The sequence below is a fragment of the Channa argus genome, chromosome 22, assembly GCF_033026475.1.
Source record: "Channa argus isolate prfri chromosome 22, Channa argus male v1.0, whole genome shotgun sequence".
NCBI lineage: Eukaryota > Metazoa > Chordata > Actinopteri > Anabantiformes > Channidae > Channa > Channa argus.
The window spans coordinates 6,077,157-6,090,569 of NC_090218.1; the positions used below are offsets into that span (position 1 = coordinate 6,077,157).

At 35.8% G+C, this 13,413-nt stretch overlaps 4 protein-coding genes across 4 annotated transcripts; all 4 read left to right on the forward strand.

Moving 5' to 3' along the window:
* The first annotated feature begins 308 nt into the window (after nt 1–308).
* LOC137108209 (olfactory receptor 51F2-like) lies at nt 309–1,325 on the forward strand. The gene has a single exon (XM_067492572.1). The coding sequence runs from the start codon at nt 309–311 to the stop codon at nt 1,323–1,325; it is 1,017 nt and encodes a 338-aa protein (XP_067348673.1).
* Nucleotides 1,326–3,929: 2,604 nt separating this feature from the next.
* On the forward strand, nt 3,930–4,934 carry LOC137108210 (olfactory receptor 1496-like). Its single transcript, XM_067492573.1, has one exon. It carries the CDS (start codon nt 3,930–3,932, stop codon nt 4,932–4,934), a length of 1,005 nt encoding a protein of 334 aa, XP_067348674.1.
* A 2,374-nt stretch (nt 4,935–7,308) lies between these two features.
* LOC137108211 (olfactory receptor 1-like) lies at nt 7,309–8,292 on the forward strand. The gene has a single exon (XM_067492574.1). The coding sequence runs from the start codon at nt 7,309–7,311 to the stop codon at nt 8,290–8,292; it is 984 nt and encodes a 327-aa protein (XP_067348675.1).
* A 2,624-nt stretch (nt 8,293–10,916) lies between these two features.
* LOC137107966 (olfactory receptor 1J1-like) lies at nt 10,917–11,882 on the forward strand. The gene has a single exon (XM_067492169.1). It carries the CDS (start codon nt 10,917–10,919, stop codon nt 11,880–11,882), a length of 966 nt encoding a protein of 321 aa, XP_067348270.1.
* Nucleotides 11,883–13,413: the final 1,531 nt, after the last annotated feature.

Sequence of the window (13,413 nt, forward strand, 5' to 3'; positions counted from 1 at the left end):
AGCAGTACTGACCTACTGTGGTGACACCTTTCATCACAAAGTCAGAACACAGGCTCCAACTCATTAATAGAAAGGAAGGGAAATGCTGACACATTTTGCCAACAGGTAACATGGGAGAAGAAAAGCTTAACATTTTTGACCACGTGACCATAATTGTTGTCCCAACATGTAAGGAACACAGTATAAATGTCTCTCACAGTAGGACCCATCTAGGTAAGTGGACACAATAGTTACTATCACAGACCTGTGTCATCCTTGATTCTATATTGTGTTATTTTATTTTTTCACATCTAGGGAGACAAATATTCATGATGGGTGCAGATAATAAAGCTTCTTCCACGTTTAATGACACATTTGTTCGCCCTGTAAAATTCTACTTAACTGGGTTTTCAAATATCCCTCATGCTCAGTATTACTATGTCTTCCTGTGTTTCATCTACATAATGACTGTTGTTGGGAATAGTTTCCTTCTGGCTGTGATTTACCTGGTCAATTCCCTTCATACTCCTAAATACATGATTGTGTTCAACCTGGCTTTGACAGATTTGTTTGGGAGCACTGCTCTCATCCCAAAAGTCTTAGACACATTTTTGTTTGACAGGAGAGAAATTGTCTATGAGGCTTGTTTAAGTTACATGTTCTTTGTTTTCTTCTTTGGAGGTGTACAGTCAGTGACACTTGTCGCTTTGGCTTTTGACAGATTTATTGCCATTTGTTTTCCTTTGAGGTACCACAGTATTGTGACTAAACCAACTGTTGCTTCGCTGCTGCTGTTCATGTGGGTGTTTTTATTGAGTATAACAGCAGCTGCTGTTGGCTTAATTGACCGTCTCTCTTTCTGTGGATCCCTGGTGATACAAAGCTTTTTCTGTGATCATGGACCAGTGTATCATCTGGCCTGTAATGATAGATCTTTACATAGCATAATGTCATATGTTGCTGTTATAGCAATAGTCTTCATGCCTCTTTTATTGATCGCACTAACATATGTTTGTATTGGCATAGCACTGAGCAGGATTGCATCAGGAGTAGAACGACTGAAAGCACTAAAAACTTGCACTTCTCACCTGATTCTTGTGGTTATTTTCTTTCTTCCATTTTTAGGCACAAACCTAGCTGTATGGACTTCCTACATCCACCCTAATGCCAGGATTATCAACTCTACTTTGACACACACCATACCACCTTTGCTCAATCCTATTATTTACTCTTTACAGACAGAGGAAGTGCTGAAGTCTATTAGGAAACTCTGCAGAAACAATAGGCTTAGAAACATAACCTCATTCAGAAACGTGACCTTGATATCACTCTCACCTATTTATTAAAAAAGTTAAAAGCGTCTATTATATCAATATTATGAATTTATTGTAACATTTTATTAAATATTTCCTATAAGTGTATTTGTAGTTAAGATGGGTTATGTTGTAATTTATTGTATTTTATTGTTACAGTACACAGATTAGTTTTTGACAACAATCTTTTGCCTGCTTACCGTCCGCCTCAGATTGTTTTTATCTATTTGTTTGTTAAGTTTTGCAGCACAGACATATCTCTCTTTGGTTTTTTTACATGCAGGCTGATTGGTTTGAGGGGCTTCATTAAATCACTTAGATGCTGAGCATATGACCAAGGTACAGAAAACACAGCAGACACACAAAAGCTTGTCAGAAAAATAAAAATAAAGATTGGTCAACCAATTATTGTTTAGAGGACAGGAATTCATTTGCAATATGCAAAGATTTAAAGTATGTGTGAGGTAAAACAGTGTAAACAGGTAAAGCAGTGTTTAAAAGTAGCATAGCAAATTATATATTTACATTAAGTCTTACAGAGACTGTAGATCATGTTTAAAACCACCAGTCACATATTCATATATCTGACTTTTACGGTTAGATAATTTTGGTCAGAATCTAAAACGACTTGAACAGGCAGAAAATTCCAGGTTTCTCTGTACTGCTCCTTTACAACCTTTTCCAAAGCTAGGATCATCAACTCTAACTTGATGCACAACTTACCATCTTTTCTCAATCCCATCATATTTAATCATTAGGACTATTTCCAGATGTGCATATAGACAACATGTATAAACTATACGTATATGGTCTACAGACGTATAAGTGTAGACCATTTATCATAGAGCATACAGATGTAGTGTAGTTGGCCTGCATATTGGTGTCTCTACGGAACCAAACCAGGGTTAGCAGAGTTACAAGACTTTATCAGTGACTTCACACCAAAAGCATCTCGTTGCTTGGCAACACACAGCTCAGCCATTCAGTGGAAATGGCAGCAGCAGAGTTAAATTTGACCAGCAGCCGACACATATGTCGACCAAAGTCCCCTAAATTTGACGTCTAGATAAAAAGAACTGCATGTAGTTAACTGCAATGATGTGCAATGTAATGCAGATAGTCTTGGTTCACATAATGACATTTAGGAAAGACACTGAACCCAGGCCATCAAATATTTAAAATAAGGCAATTTAGTTTGTTACGATACTTGTTAAAAAAAACACAATAAAATCCACAGTGGGAGGAATATAAACTACTGCACTAAGGAAGTGGGGGGAAAAAAGATGGATCAGGACAGAAAATAAAAGCCAAGGACCAACCAACTGAGGTCAAACTCCCAGTAAAAGACTTTTCCTGCTGCTTTTGTAGTTATTAGACATATAAATATAAATTTATATAAATCCAGTGAAGTGTTGTTTAATCCTTTGGTGACAGAAGACAGTTACGTGGAGAATTCACTGCCTTTGATATGTGACTGTTTGATTTGCTCTAGTTTTTCAATTATTACCTGTTTTAAAGATTGAATATGTCATTACTATTCTGGTGCCCTACGATGAGGATAACGTGCTTGTTTGCTACACTTTCATGTGATGGCTCAGATGGACGTCTTTTCATGTAGATCCTAAATAATAAAAAACTATAAGTTCATAAATTCGGTGTCCAAATGTTTAGTTCTTATGAAACAAAGTTATCTTTATCTGGGAGATTGTTTCCTCAGTTGCAAGAAAAAATGAACTTTCCTGTGCAAAGACTTTTTTTTTAATGTGATGTCATTATTCATGTCACCTCAGTGTCTGCCATTTTGTTGCATTTGCCTCAATCGTTGACTTGTATTTACAGTTTGTGGTCTCAAAATCCATCGGTTTTCACAGTTAAGTCAGAGACTGGAACAAGCATCATTTGCATCGATTTCCCATTTTAAATTGCATGTACGGAATTTCATCAGGCTTAAGAAATAATCTTAGTGGGAAAAAGTGGTTTCCAATATGCCTACATTATCTGCGGCCTAAGTGATGACTGAACCATATAAAGTACAAAATCAGAGCATTTCTAGCCAAAAACTCTTTCACTATCCTGAAATATATTTACATCTGAAAGTAGACTGAACAAATATCTCCATTAATTATCTTATCAATCCCAGCTGTCGATTAGACAAATGTTTCTAATAATTTTAGTAGTTAAGTCTTTTCTGTCTTACAATTCGTTGGATCTTGACTTGTATAATGTGAATGTAAATTTCTTTAATTTAGCATTTATATAGTATATTTCAAAAATGATATACTCTGTTGTTGCAATTATGCATTATTATTCAAGTCATTTGTCATCATTACCAAATTTCTAATAATAAATATTTCATTGAGGCAGTAGTTAATCTGAACAATTTCATCAGCTCATCAGTGATATGCATGTTAAAACAGTTAGATATGTCATTATCAAATTATTAAACACATGACCATGTCTACTGTGTCAGTGTAATGATACAGTATAAATCAAACATCTCTCACAGTATCACTCACTTTAGTTACCTGAACACTTGATGTTGTCTGATGTGAATTTGAATACGTCATCTGCCATCAGTGAGCTGTGTCATCCATTAAATATTTTCTTATTTTATTTCTAGGTAAACAGATATTCACAATGGGTGCAGATGATAAAGCTTCTACCGTATTTAATGACACATTTGTTCGTCCTGCAAAATTTTATCTCAGTGGGCTTTCAAACATCCCACATGCTCAGTATTACTATGTTTTCTTGGGTTTCATCTACGTCGTGACTGTTTTTGGAAATGTTTTTCTCCTGTTAGTTATCTACCTAGTCAAGACTCTTCATACTCCTAAATACATGATTGTTTTCAACCTGGCTTTGACAGATTTGTGTGGGAGCACTGCTCTCATCCCAAAAGTCTTAGAAACATTTTTGTTTGACAGGAGAGAAATTGTCTATGAAGCTTGTTTAAGTTCCATGTTCTTTGTTTTCTTCTTTGGGGGTGGACAGTCCTTATCACTTGTCGCTATGGCTTTTGACAGATTTATTGCCATTTGTTTTCCTTTGAGGTACCACAGTATTGTGACTAAACCAATTGTTGCTGCACTGCTGCTGTTTGTCTGGATGTTTTTATTCAGTGTAACAGCAGCTACTGTTGGCTTAATTAATCGCCTCTCTTTCTGTAGTTCTTTGATGATACAAAGCTTTTACTGTGATCATGGAGCAGTGTACCGTCTGGCCTGTAATGATACAACCATAAATACTATAATGGCATATGTTCTCTTAACTTCAGTTGTTTTTATTCCTCTTATATTAATAGCACTAACATATGTTTGTATTGTCATAGCACTGAGCAGGATTGCATTAGGAGTGGAACGACTGAAAGCACTGAAAACTTGCACTTCTCACTTGATTCTTGTGGCCATTTTCTTTCTACCACTTGTGGGAACAAACTTAGCTGCATTGACCTCCTACATCCACCCTAATGCCAGAATAGTTAACTCTACTTTAGCAAATACTTTGCCATCTCTGCTCAATCCCATCATTTACTCTCTAAAGACTGAGGAGGTGCTGAACTCTATCAGAAAACTGTGCAAAAACATTAGGCTTAGAAACAGGCTCATCGCAAAAGTTGATTCATTATCACTGCTGTATTGACGAGGAAAAAAAGTGGCAAAATAATATCACTCTGTTTTGTGATTTGTTTTATACACTACTAACTACTAAGTAAGTAGATGTTTACCTTTGTATGTAAGTATTCTGTGGTGTCTTGCTATTTAGTGTGTTTTGGTGTTGAAATATATTGGTCGGTTTTACATAATTAAACCAATTAAATCAGTCATTGGACTAAACATTTTTTTTAATAAAACATGTTAAAACATTATCTTATTTCTTTTTGCAGTGCTTCAAAATTAGGATCTAGATATTTAAAATATATTAACAAAAGTTTAAATACATATATCAAAATATCAAATGCACAACACAGTCATGTCTCATTTGTAACACTGGTAATATTAAAAAAATAATGAGTGAGAGCAGACCTTTAAGAAGTAAATCAATAATAATCTGTACCAGCAGGTTTCCATATAGTAAATTTATTCTTTATTTATCTCATGGACATCATTTGAACTGAATAGATCCACTATTAGTCATGTTTCTATATATACACACATATCCAGTAATTTGCCTTTTTTTTTCTTTTGGTGACAGAGATCAAGTAAAGCAATTATATTAAAATGAAATTAATGTAATTTAAAATAAATAATGATTAACTAGTATTAAATCCACCTACTGTTCCAAAGGTTAATAATGCTATTGAAAAATTGACCCATACATTCAAAAATTTGAGATCTCGCCCCTGAGAAACACTTTGTTTCCCTGTTGTTGAGGCTCATTAATCTGCTACAGAGCTTTGTCCTGATTAAGGCTGTAGATGAAGAGCTGGCACTGTGGTGCAGTCAAAACAACCTGGAGCGGAACACACTCAAAGCTGTGGGGATGGCAGTTGATTTCAGGAGGAGGCCCCCAGGCTGTCTGTCCTCATCATATCCACAAGCACCGTCTTTCAAGTTTCCAGCTTTGAAGTTTTCTAAAACTTTGAGAACCTGGAAAAGTTTATTTGCTCAGTCATCACACTTGTTAACAGCAGACATCATACTTACTGCTACATTGCTGCTATCCATGTTATACTGTAAACAATGGATATACTAATTTTCAACCACTAAATCCCTACACAATGACTAAACATGCACACACTGTATACGAATTTGTGTTGAAAATATGGAAAAGAAGACTAACAGCTACAGATAATATAATAATGGCAGAAAAGAGGCAAACCCAGTGCCTCCCCCAATGACAGTGGCTCTGAACAAAAGACAGGAGTCAGCGCTGGAGGTAGCAGAGCTTAAGATGTTGAATTTCTCTTTGGGGGTGAGGAGAATAGACAGGATCAGGAATGAGTACATCAGAGGGACAGCTCATGTTAGATGTTTTTGAGATAAAGTCAGAGAGGCCAGATTGAGGTTGTTTGAACATGTTCAGAGGAGAGATGGTGAATATATCGGTAGAAGGATGCTGATGTTGGAGCTGCCAGGCAGGAGGTCTAGAGGAAGACCAAAGAGGAGATTTATGGATGTAGTGAGAGAGGACATGAAGTTAGTTGGTGTGAGAGAAGAGGATGCAAAGGACAGGGTTAGATGGAGGTACAAAAGAAGGTGTGGTACAAAAACCACAACAGTCACAGCATCCTTCCTTAATTCTTCCTATGACTCTCTCCAGGTGTGAATGAAATATTTAGATTTGGAAAGGCTTGACATGAACTTTTAAACATATTCATCCTATTAAAGTTAAAGAATGCAATATTTTCATATATGCTTCAATGCAAATGTGCTCCAACATTTATCTTAACCTGGAGAAAAGTGATGGAAGCCTCCTGAGCAGCACTGGTAACTGTGCAGTAATTATAGGTCCTTTAAAAAAGTATTCAGTATTTTTCTTCAACATGTGTGGAATAACCATGGTGAAAAACAGATGGACAACAATATCCTTGTTAACTACTAAACCAATATTATTTAAACTTTAGTTTTGGATTTTTGCTCATCCATAATTTTCTCAGATGTATTTTAGTGCTTAAAAAAGTAGAAAACTGTTAAAATCTTTGGGAAGTGAGTATCTTAATGTTTCTCAGCATTTGTTACTGTCTCTATTCTTACAAATGCTTTGCAGTAGTGAGATTAAGTTAATGTTTAACCTTGTGTCATGCGATGATGTAAGTGAGAAAATAAAATAACAAGCGCTGGCCTTGACAAAACACTTATTCCTGTCTCCTATGCATTAACCCACAGTCCCCCCTGTCTAACTTACATCCTGTCCCTCAGGTCTGGTACAGGTAACATGCATATGTCCTGTCCCACAATGACATGGATGAACTATAAATGACGTGTCTTTGAGCAACTGACTTTAAAGAACTGAACACTTAGTGTTGTCTGACATGAGATAATTTAAAGTTCTATTCATCAACCTTTTTTTAATCATGGGCCCAGAAGAGAAAGCTTCTACCATATTGAATTCCACATTTGTTCGCCCTGCAAAATTCTATATTAATGGGTTTATTAACATCCCTAACGTGAAGTATTACTATATCTTCCTATGTTTTGTCTATGTCCTGACTGTTCTTGGAAATGGCATTGTTCTGTCTGTGATCTACCTTGTCAATTCCCTTCATACTCCTAAATACATGATTGTGTTCAACCTGGCTTTGACAGATTTGTGTGGGAGCACTGCTCTCATCCCAAAAGTCTTAGACACTTTTTTGTTTGACAGGAGAGAAATTATTTATGAAGCGTGTTTAACTTACATGTTCTTTGTTTGGTTCTTTGGAGGTCTGCAGTCATGGACACTTGTCACTATGTCTTTTGACAGATTTATAGCCATCTGCTTCCCTTTAAGGTACAATAGTATAGTAACCAAACCAGTTATTGCTGCAATGCTTCTGTTTGCTTGGGTTGTTTTATTGAGTCTCTTTGCACTTGCTATTGGCCTCCTGGATCGTCTCTCCTTCTGTGGCTCTTTGGTGATACAAAGCTTTTTCTGTGATCATGGACCAGTGTTTCGACTGGCCTGTAATGACACATTTTTAAACAATGTAATGGTATATGTCGTCGTAGTTATGATCATCTGTGTTCCTTTCATATTGATAGTGCTAACATATGTTTGTATCGCCATAGCACTGAGCAGAATTGCATCAGGTGAGGAACGACTTAAAGCACTGAAAACCTGCACTTCTCATCTGATTCTTGTGGCTGTTTTCTTCCTACCACTCATGGGCACCAACTTAGCTGTGTTGACATCCTACATCCACCCTAATGCCAGGATAGTTAACTCTTCTTTGACACACATCATACCAGCTTTGCTTAATCCTATCATTTACTCTTTAAAGACAGAGGAAGTGCTGAACTCTATGAGGAGACTATGCAAAAAAAACAGACTTGGCAACATAAACTTTGCAAAAAGTTGATATTATCATCAATGCTGTATTGAAAATACTATAAATATAATGTTGTAAAGTTGCAATACACTGATTTGGGACTGGTGACTGATTAAGATACCAATTTTATGGATAAATAACATTTTCAGCTAAATAAAAAAGATTATAAATAACTAAATATAACTAAATTGAAATTAACAAAATATTACATTATATTATTGTGTGATTGCACAATTTTGTTTGTTTTTTATAAGAGGCTACAGTGACACAGTGAAAGTACAACCTCGATTCCACAAAAGTTTGGGAGGATGTGTAAACGGAAATAAAAACAGATTGCAATGATTTGATGAACGTAATGTAAAGATGAACCTCTGCCCATCTTTACATTCTGCCTTTCTGAAATTCTCCTTTTATACCCAGTCATGTTACTGATCTGTTGACAATTAATTAACTTAATTTTTAAATGCTCCTCCATCTGTTTTTGATTTGCAATTACAATTACTTTTCCAGCCTTTTGTTGCCCCTTTTCCAACTTTTTGAGATGTGTTGCTGCCATCAAATTAAAAATGAGCTAATATTTTCCATGAAATGGTAAAATATCTCTTTCAAGATCTGATATGTTGTTTATGTTCTATTGTGAATAAAATGTCGGTTGATGAAATTTGCAAGCTATTTATTTTTGGATTTCTGAGCAACGAAACACCTCTAAATATAGATTTTTTTGGTTGTTTTATTATCCAAAGAATTCTGAGTGTAAGAGATTGGACAGTCTTATGACAGCACTGCTCACTTTTGAACTCTCTGATATAATTTGTTGGGTCCCTGACCCTCTCAAATGTTGCACAAACTATTTTGTTTCCCCAAAAAAGCAATGACATAAAGTCATTTGGTGCCACTGGTTTTTAAACCTCTTTTCCGCAGTGCATCATCTGTATCAAAATAAAAAGAGTGTGGTTTAAACAAAGAAAAAGTCTTCTTGGATCTTTTTTAATGTATTCAAAGTTCTGACCTCAAACCTTAAATACCTTAAATATTTTTCTGTAAATCTACCCTGCACCTGTTACTAGTGTACAAAGCATTACAAATCGGTTGGGTAGGTAGAGCAGTTGTCCACCAATCTCCCGGTTGTAGGTTCAATCCCCGTCTCCTCCGGTCACATGTGGAAGTGTCCTTGAGCAAAACACTGAACCCCAACTTAGTTGCTCCCGGTGAGTGTTGGTCAGCTGCATAGCAGCTCCCCCATCGGTGTGTGAGTGTGTGTGATTGTGAGTGTGAATGGGTGAATAAGAAGCCGTGTAAAGCACTTTGAGTGCCAATAGGTAGAAAAGCGCTATATAAGTGGAGACCATTTACCATTACTGTACTTTCCTTTAAAAAACAATTATATTTAAAGTTGGAACATGCTGGAAAGTTTCTTTACGTACAGATTTTCAAGTATTTCACTAAGAAAGAAATATTTTGACCAATAATGTGACAGAAAACATAACAAACAAAAACAAACTGTGTATTTCAAAACTGTGGTCCAGTACTTTATAGTCTGGATTTGTTCCTTGCCCCATCATAATGGTTCTGCTGAAATTTAAAATAATGATTATACTTAATACTGACCAATCAGAGAAATGCAATGATTTTCTTTTTTGAGTAGTAGGATTCTTATTTGTAGCAATTTAATAACTAGGACTACCTGAAAGGCTGTGCAGAGCGTGGCGGCGTGTGAACAGAAAAGCAAAACTGTTTCAGAGCAGAAAGAGGCAGAGAACAGACGACTGCTCTAGAGTCTCATGTTAGTCTTCCAGTATTTTTTGTTTCAAACTGTAATTTTAAGATTCACTGAAATCTCTGGCCTCAAAGGTTTAGGTCAATATTGCCCAGTACTATCGTTTATGACTAAGTATCTTTTAAACTAATTGCATTCCCACCAGTCTCGGCTCTCCGTGTTAAGTGCTAATTTGCAAATGCTATCATGCTATCATGCTAAGCTCGGATGAATAAACATCCATCATGAATCTCAGGGTTGGTGGTTCAGAACTTGGTTCGTTCTCACCACAAGTTGAAGCACCCTTGGAAAATTCACTGAAACTCCAAAATTAGCAGCATGATCAATCTGCAGCTGACCAACAAAATTTCCCCATGAGAATCATAAAGTATGACTTATCATTATGTTAAATATACGCAAAGTGAGCAGTTTAGGATTCTGAATTTAGGATTTCGGTCAAAATATTATTGCTCCTATTTTCACAAACATGTCAGGCCAGTGTGTCTGAAAGACCCTAATCAAATTAAAGACCATTTTTATGTTTTTAAACTGCCCACTGCAGATAGATTTGAAAAACTGTTTCTTAAGGCATATTTAGTTTTAATAACAATATAAATCATTAATTGCAATTTTATTTATAGTGTAATTGTGTCCTGTTTCTATACTTCATCGCCTCAGTACATTAGTAAATAAAACGATAGTACATCAATATGTAATTCATGACCATGTGATGCAGCTACTGTACTTTCATTTCTCATGTTTCACAATAAAAGAGGTACGACGTAAAGGACAGGTCCTTCACAGTACAACTCACTGTAGGGCAGTGAATGCTCGATATTGTCTGTACTGAGTTTTGTTACAGCACCAGTAAAGTGTGTCTTCATATGCTGTATTCATAATGGGCGCAGAAGAGAAAGCTGCTACCATATTCAATACGACGTTTGTTCGTCCTGCAGAATTCTATCTTTATGGGTTTATTAACATCCCACATGTTCAGTATTTCTATGTCTTCCTGTGTTTTGTCTATATCATGACTGTTGTTGGGAATAGTTTCCTTCTAGCTGTGATTTACCTTGTCAATTCCCTTCATACTCCTAAATACATGATTGTGTTCAGCCTGGCTTTGACAGATTTGTGTGGGAGCACTGCTCTCATCCCAAAAGTCTTAGATACATTTTTGTTTGACAGGAGATACATTGTCTATGAGGCTTGTTTAAGTTACATGTTCTTTGTTTGGTTTTTTGCAGGTCTGCAGTCATGGACACTCGTCACTATGTCTTTTGACAGATTTATAGCAATTTGCTTCCCATTGAGGTACCACAGTATTGTGACCAAACCAGCTATTACTGCAATACTGCTGTCTGAGTGGGTTGTTTTATTGATTTTAATAGCGTGCATGGCTGGGCTGCTTGATCAACTCTCCTTTTGTGCGTCTTTAGTAATACAAAGCTTTTTCTGTGATCATGGAGCAATATACCGTCTAGCTTGTAATGATTTTTCTCCAAATTACAAAATTGCATATGCTGCCCTAATTACACTAATTTTCATTCCATTTATATTGATAGCATTGACATATGTTTGCATCGCCGTAGCACTGAGCAGGATTGCATCATCAGTGGAACGTGTCAAAGCATTGAAAACTTGTACTTCTCACCTGATTCTTGTGGCTATTTTCTTCCTTCCACTCGTGGGAACCAACTTAGCTGTAATGACCTCCTATATTCACCCTAATACCAGGATATTAAACTCCACTTTGAGTCACACCATTCCGGCTTTACTTAATCCCATCATTTATTCTTTGAAAACAGAGGAAGTGCTGAAATCTGTTAGGAAACTTGCAAAAGACATAGGCTTAGCAACATAACCTATTTACACAATAAGGGTTTTACATTTACTGTATTCTGCTATTTAGAAACACCAAATGCAATGATTTAAATGTTTGAAAGAATTCTTAGAAGTGACATGAACACAATTATTTATGTAGTATATTACAACATTCATGCCAGTGCAACATCTGTTTAGCATTAAGGTTTCCCTCTCTTTCCTTAAGGTTTGCTGATTCTGCATTTTGGTTTCCATCTCAGAACTTTTTTTTTTTACTTGGCAAAATTTTCCTTCTTTTCTTATAATTTTTATTTATAGCCCTCATTAATATCAGTCTTTGGATAATTGTATATAATCCTCTAGTAACAATCAATGCTGAGGGTGAAAGTTTTAGTTTTTGCAAAGTTCAAGTCTGGCAAACTAATGAATAATTTGTCCTTGAAGACTGGCATCCTGCTTGTTTTCCAGACATCCCTGCACCCTGCATCCCTGCAATTGTGTTCAGTCAATCACAAGCGGGGAAGATACCACCTAACTTCCTTTACCTTAATTCCTAAAATAGCTTCTAGCTTGTAATTGACCATTGCTTTTTGCATGGTGTAGTTTTCCATTAAGGTGAATACGCTAAGCGATTGCAAATGTATGTGTTTACCTAGATGCAATACCTAATTTATGTTATTTCATGTATTATTTCACATTTTTCCCGGGCACTGGAAAATGCATTTTTTAGTATCATATTAACTAAACACACTCTATCCAGATAATTTGCAGTGGTTAGGGCAGAACAAATTGAGGACCAGGCAGAGCACTGCCCCTTAAGGACTGCAATTTGCCCACCCCTGGTGTAAATTGTCTTAACCCAAACAGACACTTGAAGGTGAAGGTGAAACATGGAATAGACCATCTGGATGCTTGCACCATCTAGTGGTTTCTAGCTGTACCTATACTAAAACTATTAACCAAAACATCATACAGAACATTGTCAACTATGTTTCTATTCATATTAGCAGCTCAGTTTAATAGCTGGTTTTCAATGTCAATTAGTTGTAAAGCAAAAGTATTGTTTTGTATTAAAGTGTTTTTTATTAAGTATAAAAGTTCTGCTACCTTATTATGAGTTGCCAAGATCATAATTGTGGTTGCATTTATTCAACTTTTATTCACCTTTATGTATTTATATAACTCCCATTCACAACAAGGCACTTTATAGAATGAAGTCAAGACTATAAAGTTACTGTGAGACAGATCAAATAAAAAAGGAGTCTTTTTTTTAATGGCTGTGGAATGTGTCATATTATTTAAGAACTCAGTTTCTTTATCTTTATCGTTTTGAGTTGCATGCAAGCTGTAACTATATTAAATTTTCATAACATTGCATGGTGACAATTTTATATTTAAAATGTTAAATGTTATATGTTGGTTTTATGTTTGAGCAGTTACTCATGTATTTACTACTGTTAGCAGCTTGATAAAAAAACTAATCATTTTCTGGAAGAGAGAGTTTTTAAATTTTTTTTTATTTAAGTTGGTGGAATAATGCAACAAGCTGGGGGGTTGTGTGGAGTTTTCTC

What these genes read in the sequence shown, in the direction of transcription:
- LOC137108209 (XM_067492572.1), top strand. Translation starts at nt 309, where the DNA reads ATGATGGGTGCAGATAATAAAGCTTCTTCCACGTTTAATGACACATTT.
- LOC137107966 (XM_067492169.1), top strand. Translation starts at nt 10,917, where the DNA reads ATGGGCGCAGAAGAGAAAGCTGCTACCATATTCAATACGACGTTTGTT.
- LOC137108210 (XM_067492573.1), top strand. Translation starts at nt 3,930, where the DNA reads ATGGGTGCAGATGATAAAGCTTCTACCGTATTTAATGACACATTTGTT.
- LOC137108211 (XM_067492574.1), top strand. Translation starts at nt 7,309, where the DNA reads ATGGGCCCAGAAGAGAAAGCTTCTACCATATTGAATTCCACATTTGTT.